This window comes from Bombus terrestris, chromosome 11 (assembly GCF_910591885.1).
Source record: "Bombus terrestris chromosome 11, iyBomTerr1.2, whole genome shotgun sequence".
NCBI classification, from domain to species: Eukaryota; Metazoa; Arthropoda; class Insecta; order Hymenoptera; family Apidae; genus Bombus; species Bombus terrestris.
Window position 1 is genome coordinate 9,883,556 of NC_063279.1, and position 20,652 is coordinate 9,904,207.

Below are 20,652 nucleotides of genomic sequence, written 5' to 3' on the forward strand. Positions count from 1 at the left end.
ATATTAGGGAAAGTTTGCCAAATATGGTGAACAGAGGTGGTCCTTCCTTTTCAAATGATCACTCGGCGCGCCGCGACAAAACACCAATCCAACTGACAGTAGCGCTTCCTGCACGCCTCTCCTCCCCTCCTCTTTTACCGGTATGTCCTTCCTATTTCTACGTGCTTACTAAAACATACGGCTGATAAGCGGCTTTCTGTGTTGATCCGCTATTTCTTACTATCTTCCAGCTTTCATACTTTTTTATCTGCTTCTGTTTATGTTCAGATCGATGTATCTCATTTCTCAGTCAGTTGTGGTTTGATTGAAATAAACAGTTTGGATAAAAATAATAGGACGAGTTAACATCTTATAATATATAAAATTCTTGCAAAAGTTTCTTTGTATTGATATATTGTTTCTGCTTTATCTTAACATTAACATTAATTTGAATATCATACTTTTAATTCCAATGAATATCTAATCAATATTGTTGTACACAAGGATACATTAGGGACCACATACTGATATTTGTTTGTTTTTTATGTTTAAATATACATATGTAGAAAGCATTGCAAATTGTGCAAGAATTCTATGTCTCATACAGTTGAACTTAGTAATGAATAGAACAATTAAAATTTCATGATATTCATATTAGTACTCTTTTTTTTCATGCAAATGTCTTGACATTACTTCTTATAATTGTAAACATGTTCATCCATTGTATGTTCATCTAATAAGAGTTCATACAAATCGAATGACTACTGATTTGTTTTATTGTTCGTACATAATGTACTTGTTATGATTCACAGAACTGATATCTTATTATAGATGGAGGTATGAAGAATCTTACATATATTAATAAAGAAAAATATATAGTATAAAAAGATAAAATAAAAATCTCTTTTACATAAAATAAATTAGAATTTTATTAAAGTAGTATAACTATACATTATTGCATTATGATGTACAAGACAAGGCACAAAAAAAGACACATAAAAAATTGGACTTACAGTATTATAAATTATTATTTTTATCATAATAAATTTCCTATTAACAGAATCATTCATTCACCTGATGTTATTGATTGTACAGCAGAAAGTAAAGTATCATGAACTTCACGAAGAAATGAAACTTGAGCTCTTACAGTCATCAAAAACTGAGGATATGTTAAAGCAGGTCCTTCTTGAGCTCCAATAGTATCAGTACGTGTTGGTATAACAGATACTGGTAGGTATCTTACAGAGCTAGAATTTTGTGATAGACATTCTATAGAAGTCTTTAAGTGTAATTCTATCTGATCGCAAATTGAATAAAATTCTTCCATATTTTTATTGAATCGATGATCAGACTGATCCACACCACCCTTTAGAGATCCAACATCTACCAAACTGTTTTGATGTAATGTATGTGCTGCAGTTTTAAGAGCTATGGCTAATGATTCCCTTAATGGACCAATTAATGATTTAACTTTGGAAATATTGTCAAGCTTTTCTTGAGTTTGCTGTTGTTGTTGTTGTTGTTGCTGTTGCTGCTGAACCTGTGGCTGTTGCGTTTGTTGTGGATTTTGAGGAAGCTGAGGATTTACAGGCTGTGTCATTTGGCCTACTCCAATTGTTCCTGGTTGTTGAATTGGTGGGATATTCATAGCGGTCCTAATAATACAATAATTTAAAAAGGTCTATATATAATGTATAAACACAAATAGAATTCAAATTTGCAATTATTATTAAAAATCATTATACTGCAAATAATATAAACTTTGATTTATTGAGTTGTATTGTAATCTTATATCCGATTCTATACCTTTTACACTATTTTTAATTTCAATAATTTTCAAGATACCTTTTATTTTAGTGGTAAAGAAATTATTTTTCTTGTAGTCTCACGCCTTTCCTCTAATAAAGTATTTAAAAAATAAAATGATACTCTTTTAATATTCTAAAATGTTTCGTTGTGGTTTGAAACCGAAACTTAATTAGATCGAGATGCTAGCTCGTCATTAACATTTTATACCATAGGTTGGGTGCGTGTTAGGAAAGTCATTCTAAAATACCCTAGATCGTAAAATGACTTTTCACTTTATATTTTATAATAAATTATATTCGCTATATTTTGGAACAGAATATTAATCGAAATTATTGATAATTGTAATAACAGCCACAAAATTAAATGAGAGATTTATACATGAATTTTTGAGTGAATTTTGGAACTCAAATATGGAAGAGATGTCGGTGGCTGCAGATGGCTATTTGTTCCCAAGTTCCCACTCTATATTATCCTAAATGATGTGTTATACCGGTCAGTGTCCACAATTTGAATTTATAGTTTTCTTTAGTGCGATAAGTGCAATTGAAGTGATATTTTCAAGTACATTTACTTGACTATACAATGTATATTAAGTCTATGGTATTGGAAGGATTTAAATCATATGGAAAAAGAATCGAAATAAATGGGTTCGATAAAGAATTTAACGCGATCACAGGATTTAATGGTAGCGGGAAATCAAACATTCTCGATGCAATATGCTTTGTTCTGGGAATTTCGAATCTTGGACAGGTGACACATTATTTTTTACATTTCTTATTAATGAAATATTTTAACTGTAACCTCAGCGTACTCTTGCTTTTCAATACAATTATGGCTTTGTTGTAAGTAATGTGATGCGAATTGCGTGTAGTTACATTATAAATATGCTTTAAACAATTTTACTCAGACATTAATATTTGTATTAAATTAATAGGAAGAAACATATTTTTTATCCTTTTATGATAGGTGCGTGCAACGTCATTACAAGACTTAGTTTATAAATCTGGCCAAGCAGGTATAAAGAAAGCTAGCGTCACTATAACATTTGACAACAGAGATAGAAATTCGTCACCTATGGGATATGAACATCATGAAGAGATAACAGTTACAAGACAAGTTGTAATTGGTGGCAAAAATAAATACTTAATCAATGGATCTAATGTACAAAATAAACGTGTCCAAGATATGTTTTGTTCTGTCCAATTGAATGTAAATAATCCACATTTTTTAATAATGCAAGGAAGAATTACGAAAGTTTTGAATATGAATCCTATAGAAATTTTGTCTATGATAGAAGAAGCTGCAGGTACTCGAATGTATGAAAATAAGAAAGAAGCTGCTTTAAAAACCATAGAAAAGAAAGATAGTAAACTAAAGGAAATAAATGATGTATGAATTAATTCTAATAATTAAGTCTGTCTAATTTAATAGTACGTAATTGAATGAAAGCACTTTATTTCAGATTTTAAAAGAAGAGATAGGACCAAAACTAGCAAAACTTAAAGAAGAAAAAACACAATATGTTGAGTTTCAACGTATAGAAAGAGAATTAGATCACTGTAAGAGAATTTACTTGGCATGGAGATATGTGACAGCCTTAAGTGAATGTCAGAATGCAGAAGAGAATGTACAAAATGTCAAAAATAAAATAGAAGATAAAAAAAAAAACATTAGTGCTGGTGATGAAGAACTTAAGAATATAGAGAAAGAATTAGATGAAATGGCTAAAAAAAGGGATGCAGTATGTATTTTAAATAAAAATGTATTGTTACATTTTTTACATTTTTTATTCATCTATCTTATTTTTATAGGAAGCAGGAGGTCAATTAGAATCTTTGGAGAATGAATTAAAAGAAGCAGAAAAGAAACAATTTAAATTGACAGCTGAAGTTAATAGTAATAAAGAAGATATTAAAACTGGCAAAAAAGAAATAGAACAATTAAAAGCTAACGTAGTTGATGATGAAAATGCTTTTACATTAAAGCAGAAAGAATATGCCAAAGTTGAAGATCTTTTTAGGACATTAAAAGAGACAGATGAACAGGATTGTAAGGCAGTATTACTAGCACAAGAAAAGTACCAAAAAATTAGTTCTGGTTTGTTAGAAAGTCAAGATGGCGAAAACGCAACACTGGAACAGCAATTAATAAGTGCCAAGCAAAATGTAGCAGAAGCACAAACGCAACATAAGCAATGTGAAATGACATTAAATCATAATAGAGAACAACTAAAGAAAAAGAAAGTAGATTTAAAAAATACTGGAGATGAATACAAAAAATATACTAAAGATCTTGAAAACAAAGAAAAAGAAATAAAATATTTAGAATACGAATTAAAGAAATTAAATTACGAAGATGGATCTGTAGAACGACTTAGAGAAGAAAAACGTACATTAAGGAATGAAGTATTAACATTGGAAGAAGAAGTGGATCATTTTGAATCAAGATATCCTCAAATTAAATTTGAATATCAAAAACCAGATCCTAATTTTAAACATGATTCTGTGAAAGGAGTCGTATGTAAATTAATCACAGTAAAAGATAAAAAAGCAGCATATGCTTTAGATATAGCTGCAGGAGGGAAGGTATTTAATGATTTTTATATAAAATTTATTTTCTAAGTAATACTATTATGCTCATAAATACTTGTAATACTCGTATATTCAAATTTAATATCTTAATGAGTTTTAAAAATTTCAGTTATATAATGTAATAGTAGATACAGAAACTACTAGCAAGAAAATACTTCAACATGGTCAGTTACAAAGACGTGTAACTATTATTCCTTTGAATAAAGTAAATGGAAGACCTATGGATAATCAATTAATTAATTTAGCACAGAAGATAGGTGGTGTGGAAAATGTTCAACCAGCATTGTCTCTCATAGATTTTCCAGCAGAAACTACACCCGCTATGACATGGATTTTTGGACAAATCTTTATTTGTAAAGACATTGAAACTGCTAAAAAGATAGCATTTCATGATAATATAATGAAAAAGTGTGTTACTTTAGAAGGAGATGTTGTTGATCCTGCTGGTACGTTATCTGGCGGTGCACCGTTAAAAACTGGATCAGTTCTTTTGAAATTAAACGAATTAAAAACTATACAAAATAAATTAAACTTAAAAAAACAAGCGCTTCAAAATGTCGAGTCTACATTAATGAATATAAACAGTGTTGCTGAAAAATACACTTCATTAAAACAAACGTTCGATTTACGGAACTATGAAATCGGTATGGTGAAACAAAGATTAGAACAAACAGAATATTATAAAATAAAAGAAGAGGTATGTAGAAGAAATATAATTTACAAGAATGAATTAGCTACTTAATAAGTTCTTTACAGATTGAATCCTTGGAGAAAAGTATTGAACAACTTTTGCAAACAATGGCAGTGGCAGAAAAAAATGAGAAGGAAAGTACTACACATGCTCAAAATCTGGAGCATCAATTGAAAGATGCTGGTAATATCCGTGAAAGACAATTAAAGGAAGCCAAATCTGAATTAGAGAAATTAAAGAAAAAAGCTGAAAATAGCCGTAAAGAGTGGCAAAAACGAGAACAAGAAGCAGAAGTGCTTAAGTTGGAAATAAAAGAATTACAGAAAAGTATTGAAGCTGGGAAAGAACAGTTAGTAGCATCTGAAGAAAAATTGAATGTAGTAAAAGAAAAAGTAACTGTGTTGGAACAAGAATTAAATGAAGTGAAAGCTAATGTAAAACGTATACAATCTGGTATAAAAGAACAAAAAGACATTATTAATAAACAAAATGTTTATATGCAGAAGCTTACGACACGGAAAGAAGATATCATAAAACAAAGTAAAGAAGCAGAATTAGATATTAAAAAGCTAAACCATGAAATTAATTCAATTAAAAATATTGCTACAAGCTGTAAAGAAAAAGTTTCAGAACTTACACGGAAGTATGAATGGATTGAAGAGAATAAAATTTATTTTGGGAAAGCTGGTAATCTTCTTTTTACATTTCAAATACATATTGCATTTGTTTTTAATTTTTAAGTAGTGTATTTATAGAATATTTATGTTTTATAGGCGGTATTTATGATTTTAATGTCAATAAACCGAATGAAATGGAACAAAAAATACAACAGCTGCAATCGATCCGTGAAAATTTAAGTCGAAATATCAATACACGTGCTATTAGTCTACTTGATAAAGAGGAAGAACAATATAATGAAATGGTGAAGAAAAAGAAAATAGTTGAAAATGACAAACGAAAAATATTAGAGACAATTAACCATTTGGATGAGAAAAAGAAAGAAACATTATTGGAAGCTTGGAAACAAGTATAGTTATTTAATTTTAGTTAAGTTGAATTAACTTATATATCAAATTTATATTATATAATTATTGTATGTTAATTTTTAGGTAAACAAAGATTTTGGATCAATTTTCAGTAGTTTACTGCCAGGAGCTGATGCAAAATTGCAACCCCCTGAGAATCAAACAGTTACTGAAGGATTAGAAGTGAAAATTGCATTTTCTGGAATTTGGAAAGAATCGTTAGGAGAATTATCTGGGGGACAAAGATCTTTGGTTGCTTTGTCCCTAATCTTGGCTATGCTTTTATTCAAACCTGCTCCACTTTATATTTTGGATGAAGTTGATGCTGCATTAGATCTTTCTCATACGGAGAATATTGGTATAATGTTAAAAAAACACTTTAAACATTCACAATTTATTGTTGTGTCATTAAAGGATGGAATGTTTAACAATGCTAATGTAATATTTACAACTAGATTTATTGATGGAATGTCAACAGTGTCTAGAAGTGAAAGAATAAGAGTTAAGTAAATATATCATACATTTTGCAATCTACATAAATCTATTTGTATAAATATACATATATATAAATTAATTTTATATCTAATAAGTATTTTTTTAAAATGATGCTCCTGTACAATAGTATGTTGAGTAATTTTTATAAATTATGTCTGAAGTGCGTATATCATATTTTCATTATTAAAAAAATTCCAAATATTGGATTCCATATCGAGATATAGAAATATAATTTATATTTCTAGAATTATATCGATTATATTATATATACATATATTTACATATGAGTATAATAATAAATGATAATGATAAAAAATTAACTTTGTCTTCATAAACTACATCTTTATAAAATATACATATAATTAGTAAATTTTAATATTTTGCGAATATATAAATGCTTTTGTAAAATACTGTTCAAATATGTATATCTTACTCAAAAGAAGAATTATAAATCTCTGTTTTAAAAGGAATCCATCATTGATGGGAATTTTTTTAATATCGATATATTCTCCAAAACACAGTAAGAGTAAATTTCTTATAGCTTTAGAGTGTATTTACCAAATTTGACCAATTAATATCTTTGAAGAACGGATGTTGTTTTATCTCAGGTATTGTCATCCTTTCGTTTGGTTCATATCTTAGAATCTGCAAATTTTGCAAAAAATTTATATTTTATGTTTATAGATCATTTAAATATAAAATGTGATGTAAAAACATACATTAAGAAGCAAAGACTTTGCATTTTCAGAAAGCTTGCTAGGAATGTTAAGTATGGAATGTGACTGAAATAGACCGGGGTGCTTTGCTTGAAATTTCTGCAATAAAAAGTAATTATATAATATCTGTCTTATATCATATTTCTGTAAGGAAATTTTTATTTTTATTTTTACATACATTGCCTACTATTAATTCATATAATATAACACCAAAACTCCAAATATCTGTAGCAGATGTAAGAGGAATCATAGGTGAAAACGTGCATAATTCAGGAGATGAGTATGGATATTTGTATTTTAATAAATCTATATCGTGACGAGGTACAACATATGTTAACTGTACGTGCTCATTATCATCAAGCAATATATTATCAGGTTTTAAGTCAAACACAAGAACTTCTTGCTGATGTAATGCTTCTAGCGCTAAAAGTATTTCAGCAGACCAAAGACAAACTACATTTTCTGGTATTGTCCAAAGTACTTGTTCAGTGTCAACATTACTGTTTTTTGTTGATTCCGTTAGAAATACATTTCTTTGAATTTGCTGATTATTTGATATGCAATAGGTATTCGTTTCTAGTTGATAATTAATTTCTTTTAATTTATTTAATTCGTATTTTTTTGGAATATTATCATTTTTATTCTCTACTGCAAAATATGTACTATCTAAAGAACTTGTTGACTTTTTTCTTTCAAAATGAAGATTTTTGTAACTATTTTTTAACGATGAACTAGCACTGCTATTATTTTGTGACAAGTAATTAGAAGTTATCACATTTCTCTCAGGTATTTTTTCGTTTATAATGGATTCATTCATGCCATCAATTTTTAATGATATATCATTAATATCTACTGATACTTCGTTGCAACTTTTTGATTGGTATATACTGTTTTTAAAATTTAATAACGAAGTACTATTCTCATGATTTATGAAGCAGTCTGATTCACATAAACGATTTACAACCGAATTACTTTCCTTTAAAGTTGCATTAACCGATTGTAACAGTATTTGTGCCTTCTCTAATAATTGCGTAGTAGATACATCGGTATATTTTTCGTAATGTTCTTCTACTGTAATCGGATGTATCTCCATTTGTACTTTGGTATTTGTACTTATAAGGTTTACATTTTCCTTGAGTATAGTGCTTTCAGTTTCATTTATATCATTTTTCCTTAAAGTAATATCACTAACATCGATTGTTTTTTCAGTATCATCTTTTGCATTTTTCTTATCACAATTTTTATTATTATTGGGATTGTAATGTGATGTTATAAAATCCCACAATCTTCCATGGCTATAATGTAATTCAGTTAGTTTTTAATGAATATCAGATAATGTTATTCTTAATACATACCTCAGATGTTGTAGGATCAGGAATACACTTGTTTCTGTTTCAACACATGCATGTAAACGGACCATGTATGGTATTTCACCACGTAATATATAATTACTTATACTTTCTTTATTTGAAGATAACTTTTCTATGGCCTGAAATTATTAAGAGAAATGTTAAATGAATTTACTTTGATGTTCCATATTTTTGTTGCAATCAAATTACATCTTTAAATTATCTATATAATGTTACTTTTACAATGTTGAAGCAGTTTTGACGAATATCTTTTACAAGCATTACTGACTCTATTATTTTCAATACTTTGTAATATTGAAGTTCTGATATAGGTTTATTTAACACTGAAATATTACAATTTAGATATCTATTATAAAGCTTCTCAGCATGGTCTAAATATTTTGATATCTTTTCTTTAATTTTTTCTGCCCTTTTTTTATTTGTATCAGATTCAACACCAGATCGAAGACTAGAGATTCCCATTTTATACTGAGTAAATGCCTCTTCATACTCTGCAAGATCTTCGTGTTTGACAGCTGCACTCATATGCGCAGATGCAACTAAAATATATTGTGGTGAATCTGTCCATGATTGTGGTAGATCAGAATCTTCATGAGTATTTATTGATGTGTTTAAATCGTTACTAGTAGTATCAGTATTTATATTAGTGTCTGATGTTTGTACAATTGCGGAATTACTCCTAACATTATAATTTTTATCTTTATAGCAATTGTTATTTTTGTTACAAATTAATTGATTATCCCCTAATTCAGAGACAATTTTACTGTGATCATTATCTTCTATTAGCAATTTATTATACTTGCTTTTTGTCATAGATACTTTTTTATTTTCAGTCTCATGACTTAAATCATTTTGTGATAAAATTTGTTCTTTGGATTCGGATGCTTCCTGAGACTGCTTTACTTCATTTTTAGTAGCAGATAAATTTGTCAATGAAGTTTGAATACTTTTAGGTTGAAGAATACTTTGGGAAACATTATTTGGCAGAGAATTTATATAAGTATGACGATCCTCCTCTGCAGATGTATCAGAACTAAGAGATTGGGAGCAATCATTTAAATAATAATCTGCATGACTAGATTCAAAGAACTTTATGAAAATATCACTAGAGTATAAATACGAATGCCTTCCTATAAATTCTAGAAACTTTAATGCACATTCCCTTCTCTCTTCAATAACTTCAGCTTCAAATCTGCCAAAAAATTTTGGCTTTGGAAATGATGGAAAGCTTTCCTTAATTCGCGATTGCAAGTATAATACATTTAATTCTGAGTGGAGTTTCTTAAAGTCATTATAACGTTTCCATACAGATACTTTAGAAATTTCTTCATGAGAGCTTTTCAAAAATACCTAAAAAGATATAAATATATATAGTTATAAATTATGGCTCACAACATTTCTATAATTAAATCATAGAATATGTTAATTTATCACAACATGTATTAAAAATAAATTTTTAAAATTAATATAATATTAAAAAACCACGAGAAAAAGCAAATAAATGAATTTAAAGATATTTTCTTTGATATTTTATTGTTAATTTATCTGATTATCGAACTATTTCGCTCTATATACATCATATTGATATTTTATATCATACCACAGACGTGACTTTGTAAATAGTAAAGCCTTTCTTATGCCGTGTCGTTTCTGGAATAATAAAACGCCTCACCCATTTGTCTTTAGTGGGTGCCATTGTTTATACACTTTAACTATAAAACCAGAAGCTCAATAAATTGATCGTTTTATCGCTTTAATTTGTGTATTTCTGTCATCATACTTTCATGCATCTAGCTTTTTTCTTCGTTTACGTGGCATGTATGTCACGAATGATTGATTCTCAATTAATGTCACTCACATATATTTGCATTTATTGGTGCGATAAACTAGTTAATTATTGTAGATGATTATTTATAACATATGTGGCTTTATGTTTCTTATGAAATTCGTATATTTCCTACGCATTACAAATGAACAAGTGTGGAATTACGAGTTTTTTTTTTACTATTTTCAACAATTGTCACAATGAATTAGATTGCAATTCTCAATGCAATCTCGTCTCACTATTTACTATTTATGTATTGCAACTGAACGAAAAAGAACGATTATTTCCACTCAACCCTTTCTTTTTCGCCACCTGAGTGGTACTGCGCTTGCGATGCGATGTTATAGACTTAAGAATAGAACAACATACATAGAGTAGGAATCGGAATAGAAATTGACGTGTAGGACAATGTAAAGTGATTATCATTGACGTTTTTTAAAAGCTACCCTCTTATGAACATACATATCTGCATACTTATCTCCATTGCTAATTTTAGAACTTGTCAGATTTGTTTACATTTGAACAATCATTAATATTAAACTGGATTTACAATATGCTGTACAGAATGCTTTAATGATACAATCTTTTAAAATACAATTCTATGAAATCATGTACTTTACATTATATTATTCTTTGGTTTATGTAATTCGCAGAAGAAATAAAGGATGGACTTTATATCACGTCGTACCTTCGATGCATTTTGTGTCACGTGTTTCTACCATCCACTACTATGTGGTGTATATATGACACTTCATACCATTTTCGTGTCGCATGCGACGTTATCGATCCAATATAGTAGCGGTTTAAATTATAATTAAAGTCCTCTATGAAATTATAAATAAAATACATATAGGAAGGATATTCTATAATTGCAAATGAAATATAGAATTTTATACTTATACATACTCATATTCATGGATAACTTAATTATGTCCAATGAATAGGACGAAAAGAACAATGAAAGAATAAAAAAATCAACAGCAACTTGCTTCTATGGATAAATACATATATATACTGATCAAGTACATCATCCTTTATAAGCATACTAAAATTGAGGCTTAAGATTTGTGTAATGTCTTCCGTGATATCTTGAGTGATATCTTTTTACACAATGTTTTGCGATATCTTGAAATATTTCATGGCGTCTCATGATGTTTGTTATTATTTTATTTCTTGTCTAATGGAAGAGAAAAGAATTTTGGAAACATATCTAATAAAAGATTATATATATAGAAATATATATACATGTATGTATATGGAATATACATTACACACATAAATGCGATAGACTCTGGGCTGCAGATTGAATATTCTTAGGTTGGTATCATTCTTCGAATAGTAATATTAGGAAATATTAATGCTTGTATTCTTTTTCAAATAGTAATATTACGGAATATTAATATTTGGAAAACACGACATAAATTAATACTATTTATCGATAAGATATCTACGTTATTACAAAATCTTATGTTTTATCATTATATAATACATAATTTATATGTATATTAGAAAGAATTATGTAATTAACTTGCGTAAAAATTTCAAATTTTTTCATTTTTTGTAGAATTTCTTATGAAAATAAGTTTCGAGAAAATGCAGTATCTGGGTAATAGAATATAATACTAGAATAATACGTACCTGAGTCATCTGTGTTCTTGATGGCAGAAATAGGAACTAAATTTTAAATTACATTATTTCGCGCGGTGATCTCATATTGAAAAGTGGAAGCAACTGCAAAAAGTTTGTCATAAATATGGAAAATTTAATATACTTCGACATGTTAGATGCTTTAAAATAGTGAGAATCTTAATTTGAATCGTTCTGTATTCACAGTTATTAATATATTGCAAACGGATTTAGTGCTTGAGGTCGATCATGAAAATTCTCATATTTTTATTGTTGTCATTTAGAGAGAAACAATTTAACTAAATGCTGGGCGTAATTGGCAATAACTATTAGTCTGCTATATGTTAACACAATTTATAGTAATTTGTCATATTTCCATGTAAACATACGAATATGGAAATTTGCAGGAAAATCCGATTAGTATCTGGGTACTGATAGAACGTGATACGTTCCTGAATCAATCGTACTCTGGCGGTGAATTTTGAAATTAAAATTTGAAATTATTCCATTTCGCGCGCTGTCATATTGAAAAGAAGAAGTAACTGTCGAGAATTCGTCGTAAACGTGGAAAATTTAATATACGATACGTAGATATTGGTTTAAAATGGTGAGAATATTCATTTGGTTCGTTTTATAATAAAATTTATAGTGATTTGTCGTTTTTCGATGTGAATAGAGGATTATTAGTTTTCAATCAAAATCACCTACATCGAAAGGCGCAAATCACGTATTATTAGAATGAAATTCTATTCCTTTTTATTTCCTTTGACTTTCTTCTTTCCCTTTATTTTCCTTGATAGTCTATCCCTTATTTTTTTTACTTTCTTTTTCTTTTCTTTTATACATCAAATTATGGTAATTAACAAAATATAATTCGATAGTCATTCAATTTTATGGTAATAATAATTTTACGATATTTTATTTCAATTTTGTTCGTTTACGTTATATCAATTCGTGCGTGTTTACTTTATATGCGTATCTCCGTGTTTCAGTCTGACGTATTGTTTTTTTCTTGAAACATAATATCGGCCTGTTGGAAATATATCCTTTCCAAGAATTCGACGACTCTTGTTCGTACACGCTCGACTTATCGACGACATCCACCCCACCCCTCGCTAACCGAATTCTGTTTGGTAAATCGGCACACGGGAGTCATTCTATCGACGAAAATCGGATTGATTAGATGTATACTCTGCAACAAGTGTTCTCTTTCTACTACGTAGTATTTTTGTAGTGATTCTTCTATCAAATTCACGCTACTGCTATGTCTAATTAATGTACGTTTTATTCATTAATTTATTATAATCTATTCTTTGATCTTTTTTTTGTTATCATATTTACCGGTAGCTTGTACAATGAGCTTTCAGAAGCAACTTTAACCTTAATCGCCAAAACCCAATTAATTGCTTCACTTTGGTATAATTTGTTACTTTTATATACTTATTTTAATGTTTCGGTCTCTTTTTGTGCAGATTATTGCTCGATTGCGAGGAAAATTTGGAGGCCACGAAATTCGAAAAAACGCCACCGGTGCCTGATTAATTCGATAATTTTCTATGCAGATAGGGTAACACTTGACTTATTCTAATGAAGGCAAACGTATTTATACGTTTGCTTGTTCTTTCTATTGGACACTTGGTAATATTAATTTAGTATGTAATCGATTCTTTACAAATAATTCGCAATGTTAACACCATTAATACTTAATATAACAAAATTATAAATTACTTTATGTTTTATTAAGAATATGAAGGTGAAGTTTTTTATTTCGGATATGATACATATTAAATTATTTTTTTATTTCAATCATATTAAATGAAATACTTTATTATTTAACATTAACGTAGAATTTCCAAAGTTCTATTTAAATACGAAATTAAAATAACTTATATTTCGCTGCATTCCCGCGAATTTTCTGCAATAATATTGTCATTTCACAATTTTTTCAGTAATTCCTATTATTTTCAAGAAGAAATGCTATTCCAGGCAGGTTTGAAGACATATTTCGTTAATATAAAATGTATTTGAAACTCTAATAATGGACATTCAGAGATATAATTTGTTCAAATTGGGTGCATTATGGAATATTAATAGAGATTTGAATAATATTTTAACTAATAACTGCATATTTAATATTTCATATTCTAAAATGATATCTATTTTTCTGTGGTAAATGAATAATAATTATTTCATAGTTTTGAAAAAGCAGTATTTTCATAAATGAACACTGGATAAGAAGAAGAAGAAAAGTAGTATTTTAATAAGAATTTTTTTTTCCAGAAAATTTTTGTGACTTTCAATTCTTTTTGTTATAAAAATTTCAAGTTTGAATAGAGTTTTGTTTTTCGTTATCTTAAATTTTTTAAGAATCAAAAGTCCGTTTTCAAAGATAAATTATAGCATTTCACATGTTTTGTTATAGGTTTTTCATAATTTCCATTTTTTCCTCTTCTCTGGGAAGGATGTAGCGGTACTTCAAATTTGAGCATGTAAGAATCTTTGCACATTGTATTTTATTAATTTTATTCTTTGTATTTCGCTGTAATTATTATTGATTAGAAATTGAAGTTTGACTTTTAATTTTTTTATTCGCATTCCAATTCCTATAGTAATTAGAGTTTATTAGCAGTTTTACATTTTTGTTATTAAAGTTCTGTCTTTATAGAATTTCATATTTTATTATGTCAGATTTTTTTATTAATCATCACTGTGCTTCTCAAAATAAATTATAACAATTCGTATCTTGTTAAAGGTATGTCACTTCTTCCCGTTCTTCCTGTCCCCTGGAAAAGACTTACTGGTGCTTCAAAACCAAAGAACGTAAGTAACTATATATTTTGTACTTCATTTAATTCAATTCTTTATATTCTACGATAATTATTATTTATTAAAAAATAAAATCTGATTGAAAATTTGACAAGTTGAACATTTTTCATTCTTGAATTGAATATTATTACTAAAAATTTTTATTTAATAGAAACTGGTCTTTTACTATTTCAAACATTTAAAGTAATTAACACCATCATTACGAGTAAATTAAAATATTCTATGTTTTGTTACAGTTTTCTCCCATTGAATTCGATGATTCCAGTTTGACGAACTTCCTTGGATCAGAACAATATCGAAGACAACATTCTTCACATCTAATCGTGAGTCGCATGTATTTTTGTTCCTCCGGTCTCTCAATCATGTCGAAAGATGAAAGGTCCGAATCGACACGAGTGATTGGTTGTATGCGTAGAATTTTTGACGAGCATAATGACCGCGGGTATTTATTGTACCCGTGAATAGTAACATTTTCTTGTCTATCATACAAGATACATATTACAGAAGTGTACGATTCTGTATGTAGGTGCTTCATTTGTAAGATGTGTTCTATTCGATTTCTTATTTGTAATTTCATAGGAAACTTTTGTTTCGGTTCAGGCCACTACTATGTTGAATCGATAACGTCGCATGCGACATAAAAATGGTATAAGAGTAAAATTACCTCAAAAATGTGGGGTGTGAAAAAGCATTGCATATCAGGTCTATTCTATACCTCGTCGGTGATTAGAACCACAGTTAAAAACGACAGACGATCTCGTTCTCAGATAATAATGTGGATTTACGTACACAGGGTACGACAGTTGCATGGTGCAATCGATTGCTTTCAATGAGATACAATTTCGCTTCTAGATGGCGCAACAATGTTCTGTCTATGAGATTCGCATCTTTAATTATTCTTATATCTAACAATAAATTTATATGTTAAACAAGGGGGGGGTGCATTTGCTCTATGAAGCATATATAACTTGCAATTAATATTTTCTTAATGCAGCGATTGAATAAGATAAATACATACTTCGTATATCATTTTTTGGCTATGATCGAATTCAAAAACAGAGTAAATAATTTAACTTAAATTCTTAAAATAATTATTAAATGACAAGTTGCATAAAAGTAACGTCATATTCTGTATAAATTGTATTTAAGATTTTCATTGTTTAATGTTATTCAAGTCATCATATCTATCGAACGATAATAGTATAAAATTAAAGACTACTTAAGAAAGAAAAGGATTACTTTAGTATATAGTGATTATGCTTATACGTATACAACGTTTCATAATCTATTAATACAAGTTCGTTATATCATTATGCATTTTAGGATTTTATTAGAACTTTGGTATTCAATAAACCTTGTCTTCCACCGTGAAATTATGTATGGTATATAACCATATCTGTTCTTCAAATTGCAGTTGGTAGTCGATGCACTTTGTAGACATTATGCAAAAAAATGTACGCCTGTTAGATGAATAAATATGTATATTCCGTAACGGCCATCCCTTTGTCCTTCGTCGTACTCCCTTCGTTGTACTCGCCACCTCACTCCAGATCTTATAAATTATTTATTCTCGACGAAACCTGTGCGCTCCCACCGCTAAGACGATTACTTTAATTAATGTCGATCGTTATCGGTGACTTGAAAGCCAGAAGGGTAGGAGTCACGTCAACGAGATGCTTTTAAATTCTAATACGGCGAAGCGACGCCACGATCGCATCCCCCGTCCCATTTGCGGCATTCCTTCAGGACACGGTGTTTCCTGTCTATTTCTGTACCGTAAACGAATCGATTTTAAGGTGTCACTATTCACCTGCCTTCAAATACTCTCTTACTTTCTTTCACTTCCCTTTCTTCTACTTCACTCAAATATTTCTACGTAAAACCAATAGCTTATGTTATTTTTTCTTATTTTTCTCATTTTAATTTTACACCATCACGAAGCATTTTACTTGTGGCTTTCATAGTTTACAGAGCTACTTTCAGTCTGTTGATTACTTTCAATTTCTTGTTTAATTCTATAGGAATAAACTTTGTTGGTCGAACGAGAATTTATGTTTGATCTTCTGTTTACTATTTAAATTAATATTCCCTTTATGATGATCAAGGTAGTCGCGTACATTGAACTTTTTTTTAAGTTTATAAATTTTATCGATGAATTTTCAAAATTTTCTTCCTCATATCAAAGAGAATTCTAGCACATGAATGTAAAATAAAATAACATAAATCTTTATATTTCGTATGAATAAATGTGTACTGATAATTATAAAATCGGTTGACAAAAGTTGACAGAAGTTTCTCATTGAAAGATGGTTGTTCGTATATGAAGGCCGTGGGACACGATTTAACAGAATACCGCTTTTAATTTGATGGGGATTGAAGGATGTGTAGATGTAAGCTGCAATTTCACGTGGAGCTTTCTGCTCGAGGCTGGTCCGTCTGGAAATCTGCACTTACAATCGACCACATTTACGGTATTACGGCTTACTGCAAACGGAGAACCGTGAATGCCATTTGGAAATCATTGCCGATCGGACAGCCAGAGAACTGGTTGTAATACTCTTACGAGAACGACACAAAGTGAAAGGATCCCCTGGTTTGGTCTGTTTGAAAAGGTCCGGTTCGTCCTTTTTTCCTTCGTTTATACCGAAATATGTATTTCTGATATCATATTGAATTTGTCTCATAAAACGTACCTACAGAAACCATATTGATTTCTGTTCAACCTATTGTCCTATATGTTTGTCCAGATGAGGTTGAAACAATATTTAATAATAAAATTCATCTTTTGTAGTATCATCTTATATTTGATAAAGTGTTTTTCAATTTGTTTAACTAACTCTTTATAATATTAAATGTATGGTTGGGATTATGTCTCCAATTAAATACAGACAGATCCTATTTTTAGGGAAGTTTATTTTGATCTGCAATTTTAATTTCAATTTTTTAAACTGAGAATTATTAAATTCAAATTACAATTACGATGTATGTAGTTGTAGTAGTATTTATTTGTTTCAGTTTTTACATACTTTATAATCGTACTATACTTTAACATTCTTACATCTTAATATTGTAATTCTTCTCCCATTCATATGTATATTACTTTTGTACATATTTTTGGTTTCGTACGTTAAGTGTTTATTTACATTTCCTTCTACATTCTTATTTATTTATTTATTTCATTTTTCTTATTTGCATTCCTTACTTGTTTGCCCATGTTCCATCTCATACTTGTCCTTCTCGCTTTCTTGCACCTTCCTCCTCGCCATTTTCAAACTCCTATACCAGTCTATAACTTTTATGCGATATGTCTCTGACAATAGCTCCTGCCTCTTCCGAGCTTTGTGCATTCCTTTAATAAGTGTTTCAGTGTTCCTTGACTTTTTTTTTACCAAGTATACACCTTCTTCTCTCTTCACTCAACCAATATTTATTATATTTCTCCATATCTCTACATCTCAATCTCGCTTATCATACAATTTGTGCATTTATTCTTTTCCTATCGTATGTGGATAATCTAGCAATAAAACTGTTACGCGTCTATATATATGTATATTGCGTACGATACCTGTATATTCTTTAATTAATATGCTGAATATTTAACGTTCACTTAACACTTCATGCGAAATTTCATCCATTAAATTCATCTGCTCCGAACTTCCACTTTTATTGAAAAAAGTTTCGAACATTTAACTTAACGAATGATTATACAATTGATAAGAATCTTGGCGCTTTCTCAAAGTTTTTGAAAGCTTAGACTAGTAAAAAGGTTAGGCTTGGACATAGTTGAATCCTACTGCGTATACGTTTATTGAGGAACACGATTTAAGAATTCGAATGCACTATTAAAAATAACGATTAATACTCGTCATGAGCGTTTAAAATCTAAAAGCGTGAAAAATTAAGCCGGTAACTTATTTACATTGTGTGTTCTTCAGTCATTTTGACGGGCCTCGTATGACATCGCGTTTTCTTACGATCATCAACTTTCGCAACCGAATATTCAGCGGCGTGATAAAAAGATGATGGGGTGGAGCGACGAGGATATCGGGCGAGGAGGGTAAAAGCGTTTCCATTTAATTACAATCGATCGAAGTAGGCGAATCGCCTTCAGTGGCATTAACGTAGTCGAGACGGTGGTTTTATAGACGGTCAGCCAGGGGTAGTTCGTAGACCAACGTTAAAACCACCACTCAAATTTGCAGAACTTTTTATTTCCACCCTCCTCGAACCTTCTTACCGACTGCTACCTCAGTTCTCTCTTCGAAAGGGTTTAAAATCGCAGACGTTTCCTATCTTCTTTATTTTTTTCTTTCTGCTCTCTATACCCTTTGTACCTTTTTTCCCCTCTTCTCTTCTTCACGTCATTTGGTTAAAAGAATTTCTCCTCTTCATTCCTTTCACATGCTCTTTTGCCGGAAACCAACACAAATGTTTGATCTACTTGATGCACTGGGCGTCTTTAACCATCTCTTCTCATCGTTCTCGGTTTGGAATATTTCTTCATCTATCTCTACCACATCAGGCTGAAATCTCGTGTCCTTTTGTGCCTCTCTTTTTCTCTTCTCTTTACCAGAGGGTTAAAACGCGTATAGTTCAATATTTCGAGAATTTCTTACTCCTTCTCGAGCAAGGTTGCTCGTACTCTTTTCGCTCTGAAGCATAAGATGGTGATATTCGAAGTGATATTAATCAGTTCAAGAGAAGATCTCTATGGAATTAATGCGATTTTGTTTTGAATCTTCCGAAATATAGAAAGCTCGTACATTGTGACACATTTTTAACTCCGTAGAACAGAAAGTATAGATGGAAGAAAAGTTTAATTCTATTTGTAATTACACATTCGTTTCTTATCAGCGTTTAAAGGTATGATAGATGTCTCTCCTTTTATACAAAAATAGATGCTTAATATTTAATTTTTAAAAGACATTCATTTTTACCACACCATCTACAATAACAAAGCGTTCTCACGCCATTAAGTCATCGCAATAGTCAAGCACAATAGAAATACGTGATATCATACAAAGCGAAGCAACGCAATCGAGTGTGACAAAGCTAAAAAAGGATGTTTTTGATATCGTGAAAAGTTGTACCTCGTGGAATAATTCTTCAAATATTTCCTAACATTATTAATATCTAAAATAATATGTCACCGAGTCATTTTAGTCTATTACGATGTCGTTTCTTAATTACAAAATGTATTTGGTAAAGAAACAAATCAATTATAACGAACAAAAATTTATTCGATAATCGAAACGATCTACGAGTTGGGAGCAGGTAAATTATTAAACGGTTAGTCGACGAGCGATTCCAAAAATCTGCAAATGTAACTAGAATACAATATATTCCCACGAGAAGCGAAAGAGCACGTAAAAAGATAATGGCACGTAGAAGAAAGGTCGAAGGGATTATTCCCAAGAGTTTGGCATAAACGACGAGTTAACTCTCCCTTCTTTCTCTAACCAACGAATGATTGCAGAAATCTTAGGATATCCATGCACGATTAAAATTCAACGACTATCCACCGGATATCCCTATTATTTCTTTTTTGAAGTTTGCGATCTTACTCTGGATTCTCTCATATTTCGTAGCTCGTTCGCAATGGCCATTTGTCACTTCTCGAGTAAAGTTCAATGCTTTTCGGGCCATTTGACGTGCGCTACAAAAAATGTAAAAAAAGGAAGAGCAGAAAGGAAGGAGGA

The 20,652-nt window shown here is 29.9% G+C and overlaps 3 protein-coding genes and 1 long non-coding RNA gene across 6 annotated transcripts; 2 read left to right on the forward strand and 2 right to left on the reverse strand.

Moving 5' to 3' along the window:
- The first annotated feature begins 8 nt into the window (after positions 1-8).
- LOC100645884 (structural maintenance of chromosomes protein 2) lies at positions 9-6,674 on the forward strand. 2 transcript variants are annotated; one of them, XM_048410562.1, is made up of 8 exons: positions 9-140; positions 2,755-3,177; positions 3,251-3,529; positions 3,600-4,373; positions 4,489-5,076; positions 5,136-5,757; positions 5,844-6,097; positions 6,180-6,674. In XM_048410562.1, the coding sequence occupies exons 1-8, from the start codon at positions 24-26 to the stop codon at positions 6,603-6,605; spliced, it is 3,483 nt and encodes a 1,160-aa protein (XP_048266519.1). In that variant the 5' UTR covers positions 9-23; the 3' UTR covers positions 6,606-6,674. The 2 variants fall into 2 exon arrangements, with proteins under 2 accessions (XP_048266519.1, XP_003399244.3); XM_003399196.4 differs by lacking the exon at positions 9-140 and adding an exon at positions 2,187-2,538.
- Positions 884-1,996, reverse strand: LOC105665634 (mediator of RNA polymerase II transcription subunit 29). Its single transcript, XM_012313699.3, has 2 exons — positions 1,825-1,996; positions 884-1,634 (listed from the first exon to the last, which is right to left on the reverse strand). Exon 2 carries the CDS (start codon positions 1,625-1,627, stop codon positions 1,046-1,048), a length of 582 nt encoding a protein of 193 aa, XP_012169089.1. The 5' UTR covers positions 1,628-1,634; positions 1,825-1,996; the 3' UTR covers positions 884-1,045.
- Positions 6,675-6,976: 302 nt separating the features above from the next.
- LOC100649545 (ribosomal protein S6 kinase delta-1) lies at positions 6,977-11,208 on the reverse strand. The gene is made up of 6 exons (XM_012313696.2): positions 10,277-11,208; positions 8,893-10,026; positions 8,662-8,795; positions 7,485-8,601; positions 7,310-7,405; positions 6,977-7,235 (listed from the first exon to the last, which is right to left on the reverse strand). Exons 1-6 carry the CDS (start codon positions 10,370-10,372, stop codon positions 7,134-7,136), a joined length of 2,679 nt encoding a protein of 892 aa, XP_012169086.2. The 5' UTR covers positions 10,373-11,208; the 3' UTR covers positions 6,977-7,133.
- A 1,923-nt stretch (positions 11,209-13,131) lies between these two features.
- LOC105666245 lies at positions 13,132-16,430 on the forward strand. 2 transcript variants are annotated; one of them, XR_007225876.1, is made up of 5 exons: positions 13,132-13,404; positions 13,600-13,779; positions 14,550-14,616; positions 14,880-14,947; positions 15,190-16,430. It is a non-coding gene; the product is annotated as an uncharacterized LOC105666245 (long non-coding RNA). The 2 variants fall into 2 exon arrangements; XR_001099136.3 differs by having other exon boundaries at positions 13,134-13,404; positions 13,600-13,694.
- Positions 16,431-20,652: the final 4,222 nt, after the last annotated feature.

Bases quoted from the DNA above. Each gene is read 5' to 3' on its own strand.
- LOC100649545 (XM_012313696.2), bottom strand. From the start codon at position 10,372: ATGGCACCCACTAAAGACAAATGGGTGAGGCGTTTTATTATTCCAGAA. The intron at 10,027-10,276 runs GTATGATATAAA...ATATCTTTTTAG, and splicing joins TTTACAAAGTCACGTCTGTG to GTATTTTTGAAAAGCTCTCA. The intron at 8,602-8,661 runs GTATGTATTAAG...ATTACATTATAG, and splicing joins CTGATCCTACAACATCTGAG to CCATGGAAGATTGTGGGATT.
- LOC100645884 (XM_003399196.4), top strand. From the start codon at position 2,371: ATGTATATTAAGTCTATGGTATTGGAAGGATTTAAATCATATGGAAAA. The intron at 2,539-2,754 runs GTGACACATTAT...CTTTTATGATAG, and splicing joins GAATTTCGAATCTTGGACAG to GTGCGTGCAACGTCATTACA. The intron at 3,178-3,250 runs GTATGAATTAAT...ACTTTATTTCAG, and splicing joins AACTAAAGGAAATAAATGAT to ATTTTAAAAGAAGAGATAGG.
- LOC105665634 (XM_012313699.3), bottom strand. From the start codon at position 1,627: ATGAATATCCCACCAATTCAACAACCAGGAACAATTGGAGTAGGCCAA.